The sequence below is a fragment of the Diceros bicornis genome, chromosome 24, assembly GCF_020826845.1.
Source record: "Diceros bicornis minor isolate mBicDic1 chromosome 24, mDicBic1.mat.cur, whole genome shotgun sequence".
Lineage (NCBI taxonomy): Eukaryota > Metazoa > Chordata > Mammalia > Perissodactyla > Rhinocerotidae > Diceros > Diceros bicornis.
This window is the reverse complement of record NC_080763.1, coordinates 23,735,079-23,760,806: the sequence shown is the minus strand read 5'-3', so window position 1 is coordinate 23,760,806 and position 25,728 is coordinate 23,735,079. Positions and strand designations below refer to the sequence as shown.

Genomic DNA, 25,728 nt, shown 5'->3' with positions numbered 1-25,728 from the left:
ACACATATCGATCAGTTTGCAGAATCTGCCACAAATGAAGACAAACTGAAACAGAATAATAATCAAGGAGACTCACAATTTAAACACCTCACATTAAGAAGCCAACACATTTACTTAACTATTGCTCAAATTTAGAGGCTAATTCTACAAATCTCAATTGAAAGGCTGAGAACCAATACTCTGGGAAGTAAGAAAAAAAAAATGACCCAAAGACAGACAACACCCTTTACGGTGCCAACTTAATTTTTACCCAGCTAAACAAAATCAAACTATCTCAAAATCAGCTTTGACTCTAATCACGTCTGCACATGCGCCAGGTGTGGATGTACATCACCTAGGAGTGGGAGAAGAAACAGACTGTGTGGGATGGCATTACAACACAGTGCAAAGGCCAGCTCACCTAGGAGGCTGGAAACTGGGGAGAGGAACAGGGTGAAAAGACAGCATTTATCAGGTTTATCTCTTAAAAATAATTGATTCAGCTTTAAGAACAAGAATTTGGGTCCTTGGCAGGCTAGTAGAGTCCTTATAATGACCCTTTTAACTTATGGTTGGTCTTTTCTGTGGACATTAAAAGGTGAGGTGTAGGTTGTACTGAGGATATTAAACTTCCTCCCCTTTTAATGTTGTGTGTTTTAGCAGCAGTGCCTAGAATTTCAAAAATTGAGTATCCAGAATGAGAGCTACCAGTGTTCCTGTCGTTAAAGAGGGCAGGCAAGTAGGCTTTTCCAGTTCTGAGAGCTACTTTCTTTGCTCCTCCGCGTTATCTTCACAGGGACAGAAGAGCAAGTTATTTTTGAAGGACTGTTGATACTACCTTATTCAACAACATTTCCTCAGGAAATTTTTCCTTGGTGAGAAACACTCTCTTCAGCCCCCAGCCAAATCAAAACAAACGAACATTATACTAGTGAATGGTAAGAAGAAGCCTGACTCCACCTCCTACTTCACATTAGTGCCCTTATCTCCCTATTTCTTTAACGAAGCTTCTAGAAGAAGCAATCTACACTTAGCTGTCTTAACTTTCTTAATGCTTATTCGCTCCCCATCCCATAAGATTTTGCTTCTGCTCCCACTCTCTAATAATTAACTGTTCTCAGTCTGATCACCAAAGACTACCTTATTGCTACGCCCAAGCATCTAAAACTGTTGACCACCCCTTACTTTTGGAACTTTTCCTCCCTGGGGTTCCAGGACACTGCTCTCTTAAGATTCTACTCTCCTTCCTCTCCTTTCATTCCTTCTCTTCTGCCCAGCTATTCACTGGTAGGTTTGCTCAGGGTGGCATCCTCAGGTGTCTTTCCTTCTCAATTCTACTTCTCTTCTTGGGTGATCTCATATATTCTCATGGCTGTAATTAATACTATGATGATGACATTCAAATCTATATCTTTAGTCAAGTATCTCCTAGACACCAAATGCATAATTCCAACTACCTTCTAGACAATTTCACTAGAATATCCCATGGGTACTCAACATTCAACAAAACATAGCTCATTATCTTTCCCCAAAACTTGTTTGGCTTCCCCATTATTCTTCATCTCGGAAAATGGTAACCCCATTCACCAGTCTCCAAAGCTAGAAATACTCTCTTTACCACCTCCCAAATCCAAAAGATTACCAGATCTCTTTCTCTCTTTCTCTTTAATCCAGCCTAACTCCTATATTCCTTTTTGAAGTATAATTTACATATAATGAAATAGATGGATCTTAAGTGTACAATTTGATGAGTCTTGATAATTGAATACATCCATGTAACCCACACTCATATCAACCCACACAGAACGTTTCCATCACCCCAGAAAGATCCCTCATGTCCCTTCCTGGTAAATACCCTGCTCCCCACATCACACCCCTAGACAACCACTATCCATCTTTCTTCCAGTATAGATTAGTTTTGCCTATTCTAGAATTTCATATAAATGGAAGCATATAGTTTTTTGAGTCTAGATTCTTTTATTTAGCATGTTTTTAAGGTTCAGCCATCTGTCATTGTTTCTTGTTTTAAGACAAATTTTTGTTGTTAGTGCCATTGAGCCAATTCCAACTCCTAGCAACCCTATGTACAGCACAGCGGAACCCTGCCCAGTCTTTTTGTGCCATCCTCTCACCTTCCAGCTCTATATCAGACAGTGCTCTCCTGCTGTTCATAGGGTTTTCATGGCCAATTTTTTTCAGAAGTGGTGGCCAGGTCCTTCTTCTTAGTCTGTCTAGTCTGGAAGCTCTGCTGAAACCTGTCCACCATGAGTGACCCTGCTGGTATTTGAAATACCAGTAGCATAGCTTTCAGCTTTACAGCAACAGATAATCACCACAGTATGACAACTGACAGACGGGTGGTATGGTTCCCTGACTCAGGAAATGAACCCAGGGCGTGGCAGTGAGAGCACCGAATCTTAACCACTAGATAACCAGGGTTGGCTCTAAGACAGGTTTACTGAGGTTTAATTTACACACAATAAAATTCATCCTTTTAAATTGTACAGTTTGATGAGTTATATAGAGTTGTTTAACCACCACCACAATCTATAGAGAACATCTATAGAGAACACAATCTATACAGAACAATTCTATAGCAAACGTTCCCTTGTGCCCCTTTGCAGTCAATCCTCATTCCCCATCCACCAGCAACCACTGATCTGATTTCTGCCTTTTCCAGAAAGTCAAATAAATGTATTCATACAGTATATAACCTTTTGAGCGTGGCTTCTTTCACTCAGCATTGTGCTTTTGAGATTTATCTATGTTATTACATGTATCAGTAGTGTAATCATTCCTTTTATTGCTGAGTAGTATTCCATTTTATGGACACACCACAATTTGTTTATCCACTCAACAGCTCATGGACACTGGGTTGCTTCCAGTTTTTGACTATAATGAATAAGCCTGCTATAAACATTCGTGTACAGGTATTTGTGTGAACATATGGTTTCATTTTTCTTGGGTAAATACCTACGGGTGGGATTGCTGGGTCACAGGTAAGTGTATATTATCACTAAGTACCTCTTACCTCCCAAATCACTTCCCCAGCACTAGTCTCTCCCCTCTGCAGTCCATTCTCCACATGGCCGTCACGATTACCTTTCTAAAACATAAATCTAATAGTTGGCTAGAGACAGGCAGTGAATCGGCCCAACGACAGACACTGATGTCAGGTTGGTTCCGGGAGGATTTTAAATTAGTCACTTCTAGTAATGTTGTACAGTATTCCCCTTGTTGTAATTCTGGTGTGCCAAGCTTTGGGTCAAATCATGATAAAAGTTAAAGAAAAAAATAATAATCCTATTGCTCCCCTGCTCAAAAAACTCTAGTGGCTGTCTATTGTTTTCAGGATGAATTTAAATGTGTCAGTCCTTTATAAATTGGGTCCCAATCTACTTCCATAACCTTATCTCCCGCCACACCATCCTACGCAGGCTACATCTAGTCACATTGAACTTTCCATTTCAAAAAATGCCACATCCTGTCATGACACTGCGTTTATTCCCTCTGCTAGGAATGGCTTTCCCTGGCTCCCCTAGGCACAGCTGTGTAACTCTTGCGTATTCCCAGAGCACTTGAGTTACTCTGCTACTTGTGCTGTCATTTACCATTTCACGCCTGCTCCCTACCACCACTTGATGGCAGGGGTTATGTCTCATTCATTGTTATATACCAAGCTGCCTGTACTATAAAAAGCACACAGGAAGCAATCAAGAAATATGGAAAGACGAAGAAAAAAGAGAAGAAAAAAGAGAGAAAAAAATTTTAATTGAAATACACTGGACAATTTTGGAGAAAGACAAAATAATTTGCAGCTACTCTCCCAAAATAACCCTGATCACAAGACTTGAAATAGTCATACTAAGGCCACCAATCATAAAGAAAATAAAAGAAATCCTTATTAAGATTTTTATATATTAAGACATATTAAGGAAAAACTTAGAAGACAGTCTAAAAGGGAGGAAAAAAAAAGATCTGATAGAGAAAATAATAATGCATCCAAGGCCTAAGAGACTACGAAACATGTCACACCATTAATTTTGGAATCAATCCACTAGCCCTCTCCAGAAATAAGGTCCCAGCTGAAGCTGTAATCCCTGAGGCAGTGGAAAGCACTGACATTAGCTAGTACTCACTGTCATTCAAATGCTATTGTATAAAGGAAATTCTTTTTCACCTTGGCTTTGGATTTGAGTTGAAAACCTAAGGAAGAAGTCTTTATCTGGGGTCCAGGAGGAGAATTTAGAAAAAAGCAGATCAAGATCCCACAGGAAAATGAACTAAATACAAGAAAAAGCCCAGAGCCAATTTGTTAACAAGTCCAATAAATCTATCACTATCTGGCTACCATATGTAAAGGTAGATTTGAAAGAGTATCTAGGACTAGGTACTATTGATTAGAGCAGAAAGATCACTTTTTCAGGGGTGATCTGCTAGAAAAGATGATATTTTTCCTGAGATCCAGTTACAGGAGAGCAGAAGGAGAATCCAGGATACACGGCACGCCAAAAGTGGCCGGGTACATCAGAACTTGTCTTTATGTGGGTGGAAAAAGAGCCAGAGAGACCTGGCTCTCAATCTTGGCTTTGTCATTTATTAACTGCATGACCTAGGACAAATTATTTAACCTCTCTGATCTTTTTCTTTGCCTATTAAACATGAGTAATAAATACCAACAAAACTGTTAAGAGGACTAAAGGAAATAACCAACGAAGAGTGTTTGATAAACAGTAGGTACTTTCTACTAAGTCCCTTCTAAAATAAACTTCTCTTCCCATCCAAAGAGGACCACAGGATAAACCAGAAAAGGACACTAGCTCAAAAAGTGAACTGTTTGATGACTTTCATTATTTTTTGTTGGTCAAGGGGTTCACATTATTAGAGAATGTATGCTGCCCGCTTTCATTCCTTCAACAAATATCTATGGACGTCCTCCCTTTAAGAACGGCAGCCTACCCTGTGAAATGGTCTAAATCAATATCAATAAAAGGCCAAACCAGCATACATTCAACAAGAAGAGGTGTTTGTCCTGAGCAAAGAGCATGGTTTGTCCTGAGCAAAGATGTCACTGGTCTCTGCCCTAAACAAGGCCAGCCTCATCAATTTTACAAGGGGCATGACAGCTGGTTCATATGATCCCAGGCTGGAGAGGACCAGCGTCATGGCCTGTCACTTCAGCCATCCTCATACACATAGATAAAATCCCTGTCAGCAGCAGCATCTTTAAAGGACAGCTAACATCCTGTTGTTTTTGGCTGTTTTTCTCCAACTAGTCAAAAAAGCTGTTCTCACAGCCAGTTATCTCACAGTGCCAATTTCCTAAGCATATTTAAAGGGTTGCTGTTTAAGCATATACTTCACATGACATCACATTTTCACAAACTTGAAGGCAGTGAAAATTAGACTGTCAAAAATCTGTTTTATTGGGAAAGGCATCAAAAATTCTATAAATCAAGAGTCCTATGATCAAGATGACTTGCTTGCCAAAACGCATCTTCTGACCCCTTTTCTCCAAGCTGAGTCTCTTTCCTCTGAGTTCTCTCACTCACTAGCTCTAGAACTTGGGGCAAAAGTCCTAATTTCTCAGGGTCTCAATTTTTTTATCCAAACTAATTATTCTCTGAGGTCCTCTCCGGATGTACAAATCTATGAAAAAGCATTAAACAGCGAAGTTTCAGATAGTTTGTGAAGGTTCCTAAGTCTACATTTAAATGCTAATAATACAATGCAGGTATATGTATATATCATCCCTCGTAAAATTTAGCTTAAGAGGAACAAACTCGTATAGTCTATGCTTTGCATACAGCAGGAACTGAAAAAAGTTAAATGCATAAGTAAACAAATGAATGGGAATACTGAAGGTACCTGGAAACATAGTTGGACATTACAGATGGTAGGGTGGGAAAGAAATCATAGGACAGAAACACTTAGATAGTAACGGAATGCTCCTGGCAAAGATCCACAACGTGGAAAGGCAGAAACAACAACCAATAAAGTGAACCCCCTCACTGGACTATTGGCTTCCTCTAAAAGCACCAATGCTCTGTTCAAGCCAAATTCTTCTGGGAATCTCTCAATTCCTGTTTACTCTAAAACAAATGAAAAAGAAAAGAAAAGAAAAAACCCAGCTTATTCCGTTAACTTAAACCCCAGGGGAGGTTAGGAATCAGTGGGAGGAAAAGAGATTCACAGAAATATACACACGTATACAAAATCATATCTGAAGACGGGAGGTTAATGAAGCACACAAAATCCCAGGGTTGACAGGATGTGGAATTAGAACCACAAAAGCCAAGAAGACAGTCAACAACTTAAAAAACTCCAGATGCACTCAGTTTATTAAAACTGAACATAAAAAGAGAGGGGGAAAGGAGACCCAAGGCTGATAAAATGGACTTAGTGGGTGTTTCACTGAGTCAGGGAAAGTCACTGGTTATTTCACATTGGAACTTCTGTTGCCATTAAGTTCAAGAAATTCTTAAGCTTCCAAAAGGCAATCAGGTAATAAAACAAAATAGAGAAGGAAACATTCAGAAAAGCTTGTGATGGTTTTTAGAACAAAGATTTTTACACTAAAAGCTACCAGAAATTTACCTCATATAAGAGCCAAGTCAATGTGGAAAAGAAACTTTCATTTATTTTTTTAATCTAATAAGGTTTTTGAAGTTGGAGTTATATTGCCCGTGCCCACTCCTCAGTTTGCAATAATTCTAAGAGTTCTAGGCCCTTATCAAACCAGATCCACCGGGAAGCGAACCGCCAGGCCATCAAAAGGCAATTAAAGCAAGTACCAGTCATTCATTCAGCAACATTTCCTGAACCTCCTCTAATAGCAAAAAATGCTGCTGTGCACGCAAGGGGCAGAAACGAGTGAGACATTGTCGCTGTCCTCAAGGAGCTTCCAGTCCAGTGGGGAGACAGACACATAAACGGGTACCAGATGACATGCAGGTACCACTGCAGATTATGAGCGGAGTGCTGGGGTGGGGATGGAGGCTAACTCCAGCTGGGAGACTTAGGAAAAACTTCACCAAAGAAGTGATACTTGACTTTGTTTTGAAAAGATGTCAGTAATCTGTTAGGTAAAGTAACATGAGAAAGGTATTTCAGACACGGGATAAAGCACGTACGAAGGCAAAGGAAAGGACCTGGGAGGGCCAGGGTGATGGTGAAAGGTCTGGTTTGGCAAAAATAGGGTAAGAGGGGAAAGAGAGACACAGTGATTACTAAGAATTCAAAAAGATAAGCTCAGAGATTACTAGGGAAGTATATGTGGAAACACAGCATCCCAGCACGATAGGAAGAGAATATAATGGAACAAGTACAGAACAGCCTGAGAGAGGAGACACAACAGGGTACTTGGTGAGGCAAGGATTCCTGGAAGAGGCAGTGTCAAGCTGGCTCTCAGAGCATCAACAGGAGTGTGCAAGGCAGACAGGGGAGAGTTTCCTAGATAGCAGAACTGCAACAGGGGCACAAAGCCATGGAGTGCTCAGTAGTATAGTTGGATTATAAGGTGTAAGAGGGGAAATGGAACTCTAGAAAAGTCAGCTGGGGTCAGATCCTTAGAAGGCTTGAACTCATATCCAGTTTCTATTTACTAAAAAGCCTAAGGAGCCATTTAAGGGTTTTAGAAGCCATGAACATATTTGCACTTAAAAAGGAGATTACAGGGGCCAGCCTCATGGCCTAGTGTTTGGGTTCTGCACACTGCTTTGGCGGCCCAGGTTCACGAGTTCAGATAGTAGGCGCAGACATATACAACAAGTCAGCCACGCTATGGCAGCAACCCACATACAAAATAGAGAAAGACTGGCACGGACGTTAGCTTGGGGCTAATCTCAAGCAAAAAAAGAGGAAGATTGGCAACAGACGTTAGCTCAGGGCAAATCTTCCTCACCAAAAAAAAAAAAAAAAAAGATATTACAACCTCTTCTTTTCCCATATAATTTTAGGTTCTCGTGTATCTACCATCTTCTATTCAGAGTCTCAACGCTTCCCTGTTTAGTGTACCTCAAGTACAGACTGTTATGATAATCCATTAAAGAGATCAAGAACTATAATGTCTAATTATAAAAATAACAAAAAAATAATTTTTATTGAGTACAAATGAAGGGCCAGACACTGTGCCAAGCGCCTTGCATGCATTATCTCATTTGATCTTCATGGTACTCTTAGTGGGCGGGTACCATCATTACTGCCATTTTATAGTGGAGGAAATAGGATTAGAGTGCCTTGCTGAAAATCAGAAAACTAGTAAGGGGTGCAAATGAGTATCAAACTAAGTCTCAGTATCTAAAGCCCATGTTCTTTACTTTCCTGTTCCCCTGACTCCTAAGCAAGCCATGACTCTTATATCCTTACTACCGTGTTACTTGAATTATCCTCCCATCAATGACCCTAGTGCGTTTTACTAGCAAAGCCTAACACCTGCTGAAAGCCTCTGTGACTTCAGGGACACTCATATTGGCAATCGCTAAAGAGTTCTCATCCACACAGAAAGCAAATGTAGGCAGGCACCCTTGCTGCTACAGTCACAGCCAGTGGGTCAGGAGGCAACAAGTTCCCTGATCCAGTAGCTGTGAACTATTTCTTACTCCTTCTCTGTGCAGTCAGAGAGTTAGGGGTGGGAGGGAAAGAGAGGGGAGGAGGAAAAGGAAGAGAAAAAAGAAGGAGAGGGGGAGGGGGAGGAACCCACTAGAAAGAAGAGTAAAACAAAAAGGAGGAGTCATCAGAAAATGGGAGAAAGCACATACTGGTACCAGCCAGAGCTTCTTGGAACAGTTCCCAGTCTGGCTGCCAAAGAGCTCTGGAATATATTTGTTAGAGCTGGATTCCTGTACAGTCCGTTGCAGACTTTTTCTGATTGCACTCTGACAAAGAGACCCATGCTTTAGTTCCAGTACCTGCTCCCCACACAGAAAGCTAGTTAGTCCTCACGGGACCTCCAGCTAAGTTCATCACTGTCCTCTTAGTAGGATCTTCACATGCTACGTGAGCTTAGAAAGAAATAAAAGTCCACCACATACCTCTTACTCCTGTAGCATCACTAAGCCTGCCTACCCCAGGATGCCATCCCAACTTCCCAAGGCCCTTTTCATAAAACATGTTAAGCTTCTTGAGTTTCCTTACCAAAACAACTGCTGCGATGAGGAACAAAGGTTTTACAGGCCGTAGCAATAGCTAGTTCGGCAGAGATTATAGTCTTAATGATCAGGTCTTCTACATGGGCCATCAACGCTATAAAAAAAAAAGGAAGAAACACTATAATGCATGGATTAGAAGGACTGGATTCCAGAACACAATGTAATTATAAAGCATGTGTGCGCACTCAAAAATGTCTATGTGGCAGTCTTGTGAATGGGTGATCCAGGAGAACACACATCTGTGAATAGGGCAACACATCTAGAATGCAGGTGCTGGGGGATGTACTCAAGTGGCCTCTCACGACAAAAGACAGAATGGAAAAGGAGCCGTACTTCTCTTCTCTCCTCTCACCCTTGCTTTTGTGGACTGAGAGAGGCCTTTTGGCACACTGTCACCCATTCTGCTCAAGGCTCAACTACAGTGTCCATTTTGATTCCAAGCCCTGTACTCAAACTTGACACTGCCCATTCTCCAATTCAGCAAAATGAATGAGAGATTAACTTAGAAAAATCTGAACTCAGGACCAATATGGAGACAGACAATTTGTTATATAAAAAGCTGACAGTATTTTAGTTAGCAGTTCAACATCCAAGAAGCATAAATTCACTAAAGATTAAAGGAAAAAGTTATGCCTTCCAAACTAGGAACAAGAAAAGGGATTTCGGGGGTCATAGAAAACCTGTTCTCCATCTTGTAAAGGGCAGGAAAAATTAACACCAAGAACAATGATCCCATTAGACATCAACCCTATTAGAATTAGAGAAAGTAACTCCTGGTGACACAATAGTAAAGTTACACAAAGAAGAACAGAAGTCAAAAAGGAACAAGTCCCGGTACTCACCAGTTGTATCTCTGCCTTCTTGTTTCAGATACCTCAGCATAGCACTCATGCTCCATTTGTTCCCATAATCCTCCACTTCCGGGTCATCACAACTAAAACAAATTAATGGATCAAGGTCACATATGCAAGTAGGCCTGGCTGTGGAAATAAGATATTTTACAAATAGCCTTTTTGTCCTTTTAAGTCCTTAGAAAAACATTCCCTTTGCTGACTTCCACTCATCCACTTTTTCTTGGTCCTTTTTGTCATATACCCTTTTGCACCAATTTCTTCCATTGAAATGAAAATGTATATAGCTTGCCTTATTGGGGGGGCAGGGGTTAAAGGAGAAGGTGGCAAATTCTTCCTTAACTGAACAATTACACATCATGAAAGAGTAAAAGAAATGTGTGAAAGAATATAAACAAATTTAAGAATGGTTACAATACATTAATAGATTGAAATGTTTGTGGATACAAACCCAGCCTTTGAGGTAAATGTCACATGAGCCCACAAAACAACCTCTGATGTCATTTTATGACCAGAACTCAGTCTGAAAGGGCTAGTGAGCTAATCTAGTGTAGCATTTTAATGAACTAACCCAGCACAGAACTGCTTTACCACCTGAAGCAAGCTCCCTCCTCTCTAGCAGTAGACACAGCTTTTTTTGATACCTTTTGAGTTATCATGGAAGGGAAAACACACTAGAGTGACAATAAAAGTGATGAAGTACACCACCAGCACAGCAGCAAAGTGGCAAATGGGGCAGACTTTCATGACTGTTGGGAGGGTCTTGCAGTCTGGAACTTGTGTTTGCAGCTGCCCCCTATTCCTTACCACCACCCCCACCACCCACCAGCTGCATCTTTGCTCATTTTCCAAAGTGAAGGATATGATATCTTCAACCAATTCCAAACATTAGTCACAGGACACTCAATGAAATCTATACAGCTTTGGCACCTACGCCATCACTTCCAGATTCCTTTCTTTCTTTCTTTCCTTGGACCTTCTAGGCACCTATTTTTAGTCTGAGGAGAAAGTAACTGTTTGGGTTTCTTTTTTATTTTTCCACTTTCTGGCAAAATTATCAGGATGAAAGAAAACAGAGCAGAAAGAATATTTCCACACAGCTGGGCTGGTACTCCCTTCCACTGAATCCTTGTCTGAGATGGCCTCATTTCTTTCTTTCTTTAATTTATTCCTAACTTTTTCCCCCCTGATCATACAAGTATTTATTTTAGAAAAATTTAAGAAATACATAAAAGCAGAGAAGAAAACAGAAATCACCCACCCATAATCCCATTCACTATAGTTAAGGACTGCTAACATTTTAGTATATATCCTTCTAGTTTTCTTTTTTCCCCCTTCAGCGCAAACAAACAGCTTAAGTTATCTTATATATTAAAAAAAAAAAAAAAATTAAATGGCATGTAGTGTCTGGTAATATGCTTTTTCCACCTGACAACGTACAGTGATGAACATTCTTGTCTCTGATCTTGTGTGTATATCCTTCATTATTTCTTAAGGTTAAGCTCCTAGAAATGGAATTGCCAGGTCACAGGGTACAAATATTTTTAAAGCTTTTGGTACATTTTGCCAAGTGCTGAAATGACCTCATTTCTTGACTTCTAAAAAGTTCCATATGCCTATTAAATTCCCACCCCTAAGTCAAGTAAGGGAAGACGATGAGGAAGAGGAAACCTGGGAAGGTAGATTTTGGTAGAGCAAGTTGACACTCTAACTGGGCAAGCAATGGAGAAGCAGCAGCAGATATACCCCAAAACTACATTAAATGACTCTGACAGCTCTCTGTAAGTTACATGGTATAAACACAAAGTTTCCTCCAGAGCAACATGTTGACTTTCCACTTGTACAAGACCCGCATCTGAGACTGACTTCTCTGGCTCCTGGCTCAGGTGCAGCCAGTACCTGACATAGTCTCCACTCTTCTTGTTCACACTGTAGTTTGTCAGGTGCATGAACTGGTTCCGAATGTTCTTGGCTCCTTGATCATATCGCACGGTTGCAAACCTGATAGAAAAGACATAGGTTAAACACCAGGAACAGGTTTTCAAGGGAATACAGGCTAGAACCCAAGATTGATGAGATATTAATAAAGGGAGGGTGACATCATTAACAAATACTGAGTGTTTAATAAGTGTCAATCCCCATGCTAAGTGTTTCGTATATTATATTGCATTTAACTCAATCCTTAAAGCAATTCTCTAAAGTACGTAATATTATATCTAATTTTCAAAATAGATACGAAAACTAAAATGTGACCTAGAAAGATTAAGCAACTTGCCCCAAAATCACAATGACTCCAAAATCCATGTTCTCAAACAAGATGCTGCTCTCTTATATAGAAACTTAAAACGATAGAAAGGATGAAAAATGAAAATAGCGTTATTCACAACCTGGGAAACTATATGTAGGGTGCTGTGGATGATGGGGCATTAGCTGGTCAAGAAACACCTACTGAGCGCCTACACAGTACTTGGTACTAGAGCATTCTAGGAAAATACTAAACAAAAAGGAAAGAAGGACAGCATGACAATATATAGACTTAGAACTCACATCCATAGAAATAATAGCACTGACCTATAAAGTTCATTTTAAGAAAATAATAATGGCAGAATTAATAGCAGACAAAGCCTAGGTCTGCAGAATAGCATAAATATGAGCATAATGCAGGAGACCAATTTCTGAATTTGGAATAAAGGCAAAAGACGGAGGGATTAAACATGGAGCCCACTGAATACAGGGCCGCAATCTGATATCCTGGACTATCGTCAAAAGAAGACCAAAGTATAAAATATATGTGCCTTTGAAGGAAGTAACCAGGGAAAGAGAAAACTTTCCAGTGATGCTCAACATCAACAAAAGGACACTCGAGTCGAATGGTTATGGTAAATATCAACCCCTGTTTACATACCAGTATAACCGTATCACCCTTCACTAAAGTGGTTTTCCCAAGAGGCACATCCAAGTGTGTGAAAAAAAATCCTGGAAGGCCACAAGTTTATTTTCATCTGATTTACAAATTATTTACATATGCTTACTCAGACTATGAAGTCAACATGAATTTTTACCACATTAAAGGGCAGCATTTAAAATTTTTCCTCTTCTCTATTTCTTCTCACCCACCCACTATCTCGCTCCCTAATTCCCTGTACTAGAAATACACAAGAGCCAACGAAAGAAAAGTGAAAAAAAAACCAAAAAGCCCCCAAAAGTAAAATAAACAAACATGAGGCCAGGAAGAAGGATGTGGACAAAGAGAAAATGTTGACCAGGCACGTATGGCTAAGTGACAAGAGTTTGATGAGGATTTTGTCCCTGCATGAGAAGGACTTCAGATTTTCCAGAAACTTCCAGTAGTTATCACCTAACTTCTAGCCACGTCACTCCACTGAGAGTAAACTTTGCCTATACATCCCTATCTTCCTTCCACAGAGATTCTCCAGTCAAGCAGGAGACAGTCATTCTCTGAATTCTTGTGAAATGCAAAGGGGGCCCTTGTAGGCCCCACAGGGGCTGCCTTCCTCAACCAGACATTACCTCACAGTGACATACCTCCTGCCATCTCTCCCCCAAAACAATAATGATTTAGAAGGAGGGAAAAGGTTCTGCTTCAGAGAAAAAGGTTTTTCAACTCTTTTCAATACGAGTACCTGATCTAATTTGGTCAACAACATGAAAAGACTGGCAAAAGCCTGGCAGTTAACTGTAACCTAGTACCCAACACATCTGTCATTCCTACACTCCTTTTCTCAATAGGACTGCATCTCTAAAAAATGTTTTCTCCTTCCTACTCTTCCTTTTCGCTGGGGCATTTATATTCTGAACCTCAGCAAGGATAAGATGATTAATGTCACAAAGTGGGCTTCTACAAAGCATACGAAGCAGTAGTAAGGAAGAATTAGAGAAAACAAAAACAAAAAACTTAAGCTCAATGGAAAAGTTACCTAAAAGGGCAAAAGTACTACATTCTTTATTTCACTTAGCTCAATGGGGAACATAGGAGACCACATGGAATAAATGTTACATGTGTATGTTCATCTTTTCCCCTAACCCAGGAAGATCTTATGGTTCTCACTAAAATCCATATCAAGTAGACCATATTCATCTCTGACCACTATTCCCAACATTTTCTTCTTATTGTCTAGGCCAGAGGTCCCATTAATCTCAGATCTGGCCTAATAATCAAGTTCTGATTAACCCACAAAGGTGTTTTTTTAAAAACTTGAATTACTTGGCCAACATTTAAAAATCAGACCTTATGGGACCGGCCTGGTGATGCAGTGGTTAAGTTCGTGTGCTCAGCTTTGGCAACCTGGGGTTTGCTGGTTCGGATCCTGGGCACAGACCTACTCACTGCTCATCAAACCATGCTGAAGCGACGTCCCACATAGAAGAACTAGCAGGACCTACAACTAGGATATACAACTATGTATTGGGGCTTTGGGGAGAAAAAAGAAAAAGAGGAAGATTGGCAACAGATGTTAGCGTAGGGCCAATCTTCCAAAAAAAAAAAAAAGATTTAAAAATCAGACCCTCCTTCCTGCAGCCCATTGGCAGCCAGGGCCCATGTGGACAGGATGATGGCGGACAGGATGGGAAGGCAGTCCAGAGGCAGTACAAAGAGGTTATCCAAGTAGGGTGGTGGCCCCACAGGGGTCAAAGTCCACACACGGAGGCCATCTGAGTGGGGCAGTGGCCTAGGAGGTTGGGAGATTGGCTACATAGAAGGGAACTGAGTAAATATATAAATATATTGAAGATAATGGGAGTCAGATCTCTCTGTTGGAGAAGAGAGATAAAAAAATACGGAAATGGAAAAAGCTAGAATGAATCCTGTAGTTTTGAACTAGAATTGGAGGTATTAGTATAAATTCCTTCTTTTCAATATATACAGACAGAAATAGAAATAAACATAAATGTAAATGTGTATGTATGGGTACATGTATGTATACACATACATATATTTCGTAGGTCTGTCCACTGTGAGGACCTGAGAGCAGAGACATCCCAGAGCAATGACTATACCTAGCACCGGATCTTGATTTCTAAATACTACTCTCCATTAACAGCAATCAGTGCTCCTTGGAGAAAATGGTTGATTCCAGGGCTGAGGCAGAGAAAGAACAAGATAAGCCTGAAACATGTTGTGCTCAAAAGAATGAGTGGACATGTCAAAAGGACACAAAAGCGAACTTAAAGGGGCTCCCATTGGCCAAATCCGGGACAATTTGAGCATCAAAATAAATTATGATAGTAAAGGATTATAACCCATTAAATAAAATAGGAATCTTTGAGGCCACGTTGTCATATATAAATAAATGAATAAATAAACAAGAAGAAGAGAAAGCTCTTCCTTAGAGTAAAATGCCAAATAAAAAAAGTAAAAGAAATGATGAAATTAGAAAACCATCATTTGGCAAGCATCACAGTAATAATTTATTCAGGCAAGAAACATCAATGGATATTAAAATTACTGGGTGAAAATGAGATGAGAAACGAGATTTTACATGGTCTCAAAAGTATCTCCTCATAAGATACTTATTAATTACAGATGGGAAAACAAAGTAACTTACAGTAGAGAAATCTGGCAGACGCCACCTTAATCAAGTGGTCAAACACCATTAAAAGTTATCATGTGCCATCAGATATAATGCAATGAGAACACAGCATCACTTCTGTGATATTCTGGCCAAAAATACATGACCTGGGTCTAATCATGAGAAAATATCAGACGAATCCAAATTGAGGGATGTTCTACAAAATGGCCCTTAATCTTCAAAAATGCTAAGATCATGAAAGTCAAGGGAAGACTTGAGGGAACTGTTCCAGACCGAAGGAGACTAAAGAGACAAGACAACTAATTATAACACGTATATCCTGGATTGGACTCTTTCATCATAGAAAACAGTATTAGAACAATTGGCAAAATTTGAATGGGGTCTCTAGACAAAAGGTAAAAGGTAATTCTTCACGCTATTTTGACATTCTTTCTATAAGTTTGAAATAGTTTCAAAATTAAAAGTGTAAAAACGAAAAATAAGTTTCTCAATAAAAATCTAGATTTTTCAGTTTTCCTTAAAAACCAGAAGATCTGGTAATACCACCTGTCTTAATCCATTCAGGCTGCTATAACAAAATACCACAAACTGGGTAGCTTATAAACAATAGCAATTTATTTCTCACAGTTCTTAGAGGTTGGGAAGTCCAAGATCAAGATGCAGGCAGATTGATGGCACCTTCCTGCAGTGTCCTCACATGGTGGAAGGGGTGAGGAATCTCTCTGGGGCATCTTTTATAAAACAGCACTAATCCCATTCATGAGGGCTCCACCCTCATGACCTAATCATCTCCCAAAGGCCCCGTCTCCTAATACCATCCCTTTGGGGTTAGGATTTCAACATATGAATTTTGGGGGGGGGACATAAACATTCCGACCACAGCACCAACACATATCAATGACTTGCTGGCACTGAATAGTAAATGTCCTTTGGGTGGGACATGTGGTCTCCAGTTCTCCAGTGTCCACTTGGCCAACTTTTTCAGTGAATGTCCTTGTGAGAATTTAGGTTTGTGACCGTTGATTTAGACCTTCACATATCAAATTTCATTCTATTTAGGTCTGAAAGCTTCAACACAGTTTCTGTATTAGCAACAACCTAAAAGAGGTAATTCTCTACTAGGTACCCCAGGACCAAGTTTGCAAATACTTATCCTAACATACTGAAATTTACATGATGAATTGAGTCTGAACCTCCCTCTTAATGAAATCAAGATTTAGGAAAAGCTCTCATGACAGAATTTCATAGCCTCGACCTTTAAGCCAGAAAAAAGGAGGGGGAGCTCTGCTTTCTGTGCCAAATCTGCAACCCTGGGTACTATTTCGCAGCCTACTGATGAATAGAGAACTACATGCCCATTTTTTTTCCTAACCACACTGAAACATACAAATTATCTTTATTCTGACAATAAATTCTTAAATCCAAAGCTACACTTCCTCTCTGCTTTCTATTGCTTCTCACTGAGAATCAAGACAATGGTAACAATTTGTCTAATACTCAAGTGTCTTTGTGAAAGAAGGATGTCAATGTCAGACCCATAGTAGGTGCTTGATAAGCATTAACTAAAACTGCACCTGAGTTGCTTGTTCCAGAAACTTTCCCAATTTGGAACCAAAACAGGAAGGGAAGCACAGAGTCAGTGGGATCTTTTAAACTCTCTTCCCCCATTCAAAAATTATTTTGTTCTTCTAAGAACACAACACCATCGACAGAGTCATAGAGAGTTGAGATGCAGAACTTACCCGCCTCCTTTGATAGTTACAGACTCTCACAAACATTCACTACAAATGTACAAAGGAAGGAGGAGGCCAGCCCTGAGACCCTGGCTGTGGCACATGAGTTATCTTTCAGCAGGTGTAGCTATTCAGAGCCAGAGAGGCCTGGAGGATGAAGAGACAGCACCTCAGGCAGCCTTGCCAGGAGCCACTGGGTTTCATCCTGGCCTGACCCAGAAAAATCCCATGGAAGAGAACAAGAGGCCCACGAGCTCTCTGATCTGCTGTCAACCAGCTGCAGCCGGGAGACTGCCAAAGTGCCGCAGTGACGAGGCAGCGCCCCCCGGAGCCGTCTGGGAGGGGATTACCAGCCTGATCCCCTGTCTTAGAGCCAGAAATGACTCAAACTTCACAAACAGTGAGGGCCTGCCAGGGAGGGTGACACTGAGCACCGGAGAGGGCTTTCTCCCCCCTGTTGGTGTCTCTTCCCCCTCTTGCTGCTGTGGCAGATTCTGGACAGTGTGCAGCCTGTGAGGTAATCTCAATTCCTTGGCAACCAGCAAGTACCTGAATTCTTTCAAAACCACAGGAATCCAGCAGAGAAAAGGTAAATATCCCTGCGGAGCCAGTGTTAATTAGCAAGGAGGGCTACTGAAGAAGGAACTGGGGGTGGGGAGGAGGGAAAGGCATTACAAATGCTGTTGGGTCTTTTCTGAACTTCCACTGAATAATATGGCTGAGGCAGAAAAAAGGCAGTCCCCGACCGGGCCTTCTCAGCGTCCTCTCCTCCTCCTCCACCACGTGGGGGAATTCTCCCAGGTCCCTGGACAGGCACTTTCATTTCCCCAGCTTGCTAGTGCTACCTATCTTTGGGTCTCTGACAACACATTTGGTTTTCAACTCAGTTTTGTCTTAATTTTTTTTAACTTTTTACTCTGCCTGTTTCAGTGAAAATTTGGCTATTAGCTTTGTCTCAAAAAGGGCCTTGTCAAATCATTTAGACCACATATTGGATCCACCTAAAACTGTAAAATCCAGGACAAAGTCTTTTTGGATTCCACCTCTGACAGGAAAAAGAACCCACACCATTTTGGTAGCGAATGGCACCTCTCTCTGGAAAGTGAGTGTCCCCTGCTGGCGCAAAAGAGCAACAAACCTGTGAAATTCAAAAGTGGGATGGGGCAAAACACTGGACCCAAATACCAGAAAGACAAGATTGTTAAAAAAAAAAATCTCAATATTTTTCCTATGTATAAGAAAATAATAAGTTTTCCTACTTCTTATGTGAATAAAACAACAAGGACAACTGAAATTATTAGAAAAACCATTTAGGTTTTTTCTTTAGTAAGTTTAAGAAGGTAAAGAATTTACACAAAATGCCCATTTCCCAAAACTGTATTGTGAAATGAACTCAATCTTGCTGTCACCTAAGCATTCATTTTGAAGCCCAAAACAGAAGTGATATGGGATAAGACCCTTCTTTTCTAAAGAAGGAAACCAATTATATTGGCTGCCAGTTCTGTCTCTTTAGGAAAGATTATGGTTTTCCTTGTTGAGCCTCAAAGTAAAATGGCCTAGTGATCTCATCCCAAACTGATTATTTTCAGTAATGTCTACATAAAACACACGTGACCCAAGATTAGTAGAGGCTGCAGACCTGGAGATGCTATAGACTATTGTTGAATGTAATGACACAGTCAAGCGGATTCTGAGGATTAAAAAGAAGCAGATGAATGCCAGGATACACAGTGAGCTAAGACACAGGAACTCTGGCACATGGGAGTTATTGTGCAGAGCAACGTACCCTGGCAGGCCTCTGGCCAACAGCCTGTCATAACGTACTGTCCTTTTGTAAAAGCTTTTATATGCTCCTATACTTTTAGGTAAAACGAGCCAAAGCCCTGAAAATTCATATTTTTTGGTTCAGTTTGGTCTGAGCTTTTAAAAAGCTTTCTTCCTAATTATTCTGAGAAAGAACACCCTTCTTTTTTTTTTAATATATATACTCAGTTGCTGCTGGAGGCAAAAGAAGAGAGTTACCCAATTTAGTGGATTCTGACTTCTAACACATACCCAGCAAAAGAACTTGTGTATGTACAGTAAATTCCATAATAAACATTGGTATTGCTCTCATTTCACATCTGAACCACTGAGGTCTTACAACTAGGCCAAACTTTACCAATAGAGAGGGCTACTAATATTGTGGGTGAAATGTCTTTGGAATAATATACAAAATATACTGGCATAATATCCTTGAGAAACAGTGAGCATAACCTTGATATCTTTTCCCTATTTAAGAAGTCCAATTTGTGGTAGGACATAATCAGTTCCCAAGAGGGGTACAGGAGACAAGCTGGGGTGAGGATGAGTGGAAAGAGGAGGATGGAGGGATCATGATACACAAGAGGGAAAGCTGAGGCATCTCAAATTACAAAATGGAAAATCCTCAGCACCTTATATACCTGAGCAGAAGTAAGGGATATATTTCACCTTCTTCTGTTCTAGATAATATGGGGACTCAGCTTTTACCTCTATACTTCAAAGCATGAGAGCACATAAGTCCACAAACACTACAGAAAACTTCTTTCCTATGAAAATCTGATCAGTGTTGGTAGTCAGTTTGTGTCCAGATGCCTGGTTCTGCCTTTTACCTAAAAACTGAGAAATCTTTTCGTTTTCCCCCTCCTCAACTTTCAGGGAACAAGAAGCCAGAACTAGGGAGCTTCAGCAGCCTCCAGTGTTCCCAGGGCACAAACTCATAAATCTTAGTTAAGACTATGACAGGGCTTATAAATGCTGTCACTGCCACCTAGAGGTGAAGGGAAGACATGGTTCAGCCAGCTAGAATTGGTTCAGCCTGCTCTCACCCTCCGATTCCAGTCACAGGGTGAATCAAAAAATTTGAGTATATGAAATAATTAAAATACAATTCTAAAATAACAGTTGTCAGAGTACAATAATATGTGTCAAAGCACCTATACTTAAATAGGTAGCCTTCTTTTATCCATGGTATTTCCTGTCTTTGAAGTGTATTTTCTAAAATACAGAAACACAAACTATGCTTTTGAGCTTGTCACGACTGCTCACAGATGCAAACCACCTCTCCTAAACTGCTATGCTCTCTAAGGCCATTATGCATAAAAGAAACTGCAGGGCAGGCTAGTTGGTAAATATATATCTATATATAAGTTTTGTGGGGGAAAAGAACACAAGCATAGCAAAGTTACATACTTATTTTAAACAATTTAAAGAGTCTGTGAAAACACTGTCACCTGTAAAATCCTGTGGCTATGGGAAAGAAAACTTTAAATTATTATAACTTGAACTTAATTTTGTAAGTCAGTCACATTACCTTAAAACCTAAAAAGTACCTCAAGAAAAACAGAATAATCTATATATAACCAGTGTAAAGTATATTACTTGCAGGTGAAAAAAATAAAATAAAATAAAGCAGCTAATGTCTCCTAAATACAAGAGGGCATCAAACAGCTCCGGCCTGGAGCTCTGGAGTCAGATCTATGAGTTCAGATTCCCGCTCCACTACCAACCAGCTGGGAGATCTCAGAAAACGGACTTCAAGTTCCCTCACCTCTCTAAAGCTCAGTTTCCTCAACTGCAAAAATGCATCAACTATAAGGTTGTTGTGAGCATTAAAATAAATGTCTGATACAGAACAAAGAAGTAAAGGTAGGATTTTTTTTTCTCTCTAGATCAGTTGTGAAGAACCACGGCAAATTATCTTAATACCCTGGGGTTTTCAAAACAATTGCCATTGCATGAAAATATGATGTGATCCTGTATCCCTGCTGGGAAAGGCATATGTTTACATTCACATGCTTGTTCATATGTGTGGATATGCAAATGGGACTGTAAAGTAATAACACTAATAACACTGATTTCTGTAATCTGAAGACTATCTTGGTACACTCTATTTTCCTGAGTTGAACATAACAGAAAGAAACCACCTGATCTTAATACACTCTTTAATGGGTCCACTCTAATAAACACCCTCCCCCCTAAAAAAGTCGCTTACCTAGCCAATCCTTCTTCATAGAGATAGATGACAAGAGGATCATAGGAAGTCACAAGCACATAGAGGCGCACATCAAATTTGAAATCTAGAAAAAAATTTGGATTCACAGGAAAAACTAAGTGCATTTGTTTTGTGTTACAGAATGAACAGGACAATGTAACAAATATGAAAAAAAGAACCGTCCTCCTCTCCTACAAAACACAGACTGCCCACATACCTTGCCTTTTGAGGATAAATAATATAAAATATAATAATATAAAATGAGACAGAAAGAATCATACATATACATATATATATATAATGAGAGAGAAATGATATATATATGTACTGGACAATTTCGTATATATTTGTTATTGTATAACCTATAAAGCATTTCCTTTTTTATTATCTCATTTTATCTTCAAAATAATCCTATGAGGTAGGTAAGGAACCAGCATCATTTCTGGAGCCACAGTTACCAATAATTTCACACCAGCTTAAGCAAGGTTTACTAGAGAAGACTACGAAAACATCAAAAAAATTTGGCAAGATCCAGCCCAATCTAGTCGAGGCCCTAACAACTCACCATCTATGAGCAGGGGGTTGCTGATGTAACGAGAGACCAGGATGTTCTCTTCCAGGGAAATCTGGTTTGGCTATTGAGTACAGAGAAAGAATGAAAGGGTAGAAACACAAAGAAATCCTAACTTACAATAAGGGAGTAAAGTTCTTAACCTTTTAGAAATGATAACGCAGAAAACTAAAACTCTTAAGAAAAACTTTCCTCCGAGCCACCCATATATTTAATTGGCCACATAACACACCACTTTCATAAACATTGTGGGTATCCAATTACAATGGGGTAAAAAATAAATCTATAAAGCACCTCTCACATAAAAAATACAGCCTAAACAGCTTTAAAGATTTACATACATGATGTTAAATAGTTACATGCCAAGAAAATAAAAGCTACTTAAAACATAAATAAAAACTTGTTTTCTCCCAAATGTAAAGTATGATGGAAATTTTAAAATACTACCATTATTCTTAAATGAAGACTTTCATCAAGGTGCTTAGAAAACTGTATGCAAAGACCGAACTAGATCTTTTAAAGATTTTCTCGATGAAAAAAGAGTCATTTATAGGATAAATAATTATGAGTATTGTTGGATACTGTATAAGGCACCGGGAATACAGTGATGAAGAAAATAGATACAATTCTTGCCTTTGCAGAGCCGAAGCTCTACTCCCAAAGCGTTTAATATTTAGGTAGAGGGACAGCAAAATATATAATTTAAAAGAATACAAAGCAGCATATCTGCCAGTGCAAGATGTGAGGCTGCAGAGCGGAAGTGCAGACCAGTTAGAGGGGACCAGTCAGGGCAGGCTTGTCTGGAAAGAGCAGGCACAGAAGTGAGTGCTGAAAGCCATCAAGCACATGGAGGGAAGGAAAGGAGGCCATCATGGGAAGATGGCACAAAGTCCAGGAGAAAGGAGAGTAGGCAGATTCACTGACCTGGGACTAAAAGATTGAACTGGGAAATGATGAAAGGTTCGGTTAGGCTATTAGGAGGGAGGGACCCCACTGGCTAAGGGATCTGAACCCTTGGCAAGGGAAGTTTAGATTGAACATGGTGGGAAGCAAGAAATTACTGTGGATTCTTGATTAAGTTAATAGTAAGATTAAAATATCTGGAATAGAACAACTCTATGTGAGATTAGATTAAGACAGGGAAATCAGCTGGAAGTCAGCACAATCTATCTAGGACAAAAGAACTCCAAAAGAGGAAGTGGCCATAATAATTACTGTGATGATAATAGCTACAGTAGCAGAAACAGAAATAACCATTAACATTTGCAAAGAAAAATAAAATTTAATAAACATACTGAACATTCGCTACGTGCCAAGCACTGTTCTAATTCTTCACAAGTATTATTTCATTTAATCCTCACCCAACCCCACTGGGTAGGTATATCATCATCCAAATATTACAGATGAGTAAGGAGTCAGAGAGGGTTAGGAACTTGCTCAGAGTCACACAGCTAATAAGTGGCAGAGCAGCACTGAATCCAGGCAGTCTGCCTCAGAGGCTCAACTCTTAAGTACTACTCACAACTTTCCCTAAAGTTCTGACCTAAAATAATTGTCCCCCAAATTCAAAAGTCTGTCTTTATAACGTGCATTTGCTATCCCAAATACTGCAGTTATCACAGAAGAAGGATAACTTTGTGACCCAGCATATTATACACAACCACAATGAGCAACTCCAGAGTCACAGTAATGAGATTCCCCTCTCATTTCCCACTGTTGCGATCTCAAACTCAGAACACAACTGTCACAACCCACTTCTATGCACCATGTGGACACCACAACATCAGTACTGACTCATACGCATGGACTCAATCACTCACACCACTTCCTGACTCCCTTAGGTTTCTTGATCAGTTTCTCACAAGTACGGTCTATTTTGAGTCAGCTTAATGTCTAAGAACTGATGCACAGTACAAAGCAGCAAGCTGTAGGCTGTGTTCTGAACCTAAAATTACACATTGCAGCTCTCTTCCTACTGAGTAACACCAATAGGCTACAACGGACATATGACCACCCAACTTTCTTCTGAACCAGAGAATACACTAATGATGGTCTTCACTGCATTACACATCTAGTGTCCATGCCCATTCCCTCTCTTCCCTTCCTCATCATACACATCTGTCCTTTGAGTGATGCATAACATAATCTCTTACATTATTTAAGTAACTTCAATATTTGTTCAAAAGTCTGTCCCTTTCACTTCTATCTGCATTAGGAATTAGACTGTAAGCTCATAGAAGAAAAAAATGATTTGGATATAGTTTATTTGTGTAATGTGATATACTGATAAGTAACTAATGAAAGCCTTTTGATATCTTCATGCCTGTTCCCTCTTCATCAATCCCCAATTAAATCATTTTAAATGATTTCAATTCCAAGCTCAAATTGCCCTCCAAAGTATACTAAAGCAAGAATCTGAATTATTGGGAAAGTTGGAAACATTCTTTTTTCTAACTTTAAAACATTTTTCTAACTTTAAAAACATCTTAAAGCTCATGGTATCTGCTAAGTTACTGCAAGGCAGAATGGTACAGTGGTTAAGAGTGTACGCTCTGGGTTACAGTCGACTTTACCACTCACTAAGGAAATAACAGAACCACCTCATAGGGTTCTTATGAAGACTAAATGAGATTATATTTGGAAGGCACAGTGGTAGGCACATATTAAATGCTCAAGAAATAGTTGTTATTATTACTGCCAACCCAACAGCATCTATGTGGTTCTACTTACTAAGTTCCACAACTCAGCAGCATTCATCACAGCATGCCACCCGCCATTCTACACAGAGCAATGCACTGAGTTATAATGAAGATACATAAGGATTAAGAGAAAGTCTCTATTTTTATGAAGTGGCAGCACCTGGCACACAGCAAGGGCTCCCTAAATATCTGTTGAACAATGGGAAAAAATAGAGAGCACATAAGATAGAAACATAAACATAAAACAACATATAAACATATAGAGGGGCTGGCCGGGTGGCACAAGCAGTTAAGTGTGCATGTTCTGCTGCGGCGGCCCGGGGTTCGCCGGTTCGGATCCCGGGCACGCACTGACACACCGCTTGTCAGGCCACGCTGTGGCGGCGTCCCATATAAAGTGGAGGAAGACGGGCACGGATGTTAGCCCAGGGCCAGTCTTCCTCGGCAAAAAAGAGGAGGATTGGCAGATGTTAGCACAGGGCTCATCTCTTCACAAAAACAAAAAAAACAAAACAAAACAAAAACATATAGGAACAAGAGAGCTGTACAGAATTATATGCACAAATACAGGCATGACTAAAGTGACCTAAATACTCTCCTGATACTTCAAAATCTCAGGGAAATTACTAATATTGTGTTTACCGTGGATAATGCGTGAGACAAGGATGACTAAATTTGACTTCCATAATCAAATTCATACATTAATCAGAAAACAGCAGCTCTTTCCCCTCCTTGATTTGAATATACTAAATTGAGAAAATATGGCATTTAGTCAACGGTTACTGAAGGAGCTGGAGCAAACACAACTCTGTTCCTTTACGCTGTATTTCTAGAGTTAAAGAGCACATCATTAAGAGACCCCGTTACCCAACTGGCCGAGATGCTTCCATCTGTAGGAGCTCACACTTCTCTCTTCAGTATTACATAAAAGTAATGCTTTTTTCTATCCTTTATCCTGTTCGTGTAATGGTAAAAGTTGCTATTTGCAGATATTTTCCAAAAGGTTATGACTGTTATTGGGAATTTTTAATAAGAGGCCCTCTCTCTCCAGCGGGAAGACAGGGAAAGATGTTTTCATTTGGCCTCACACCTAACTCCGCCCCCCCCAACACCCTATCCACTCATATTAGTTCTGCTCATAGACCCTTTGCCTTAGCACTCCCCCCAGTCCCCCTCCAA

General features: G+C 40.0%; 1 protein-coding gene across 16 annotated transcripts in view; it reads right to left on the bottom strand.

Annotated features, from left to right (window-relative positions):
- The window catches only part of TTLL5 (tubulin tyrosine ligase like 5), a 296,525-nt gene that overhangs the window by 234,476 nt on the left and 36,321 nt on the right, over window positions 1-25,728 (bottom strand). For all 16 annotated transcript variants that reach the window (XR_009223721.1, XM_058567405.1, XM_058567407.1 and 13 more), the window contains 5 exons: window positions 21,845-21,914; window positions 21,280-21,364; window positions 11,879-11,980; window positions 9,971-10,062; window positions 9,115-9,222 (listed from right to left, as the gene is read on the bottom strand). Coding sequence is in view for 15 of the 16 variants with exons in the window: in XM_058567405.1 (XP_058423388.1) it covers window positions 9,115-9,222; window positions 9,971-10,062; window positions 11,879-11,980; window positions 21,280-21,364; window positions 21,845-21,914 (457 nt within the window). In the remaining variant the exon portion in view is untranslated. The remainder of the gene's footprint in view (window positions 1-9,114; window positions 9,223-9,970; window positions 10,063-11,878; window positions 11,981-21,279; window positions 21,365-21,844; window positions 21,915-25,728) is intronic.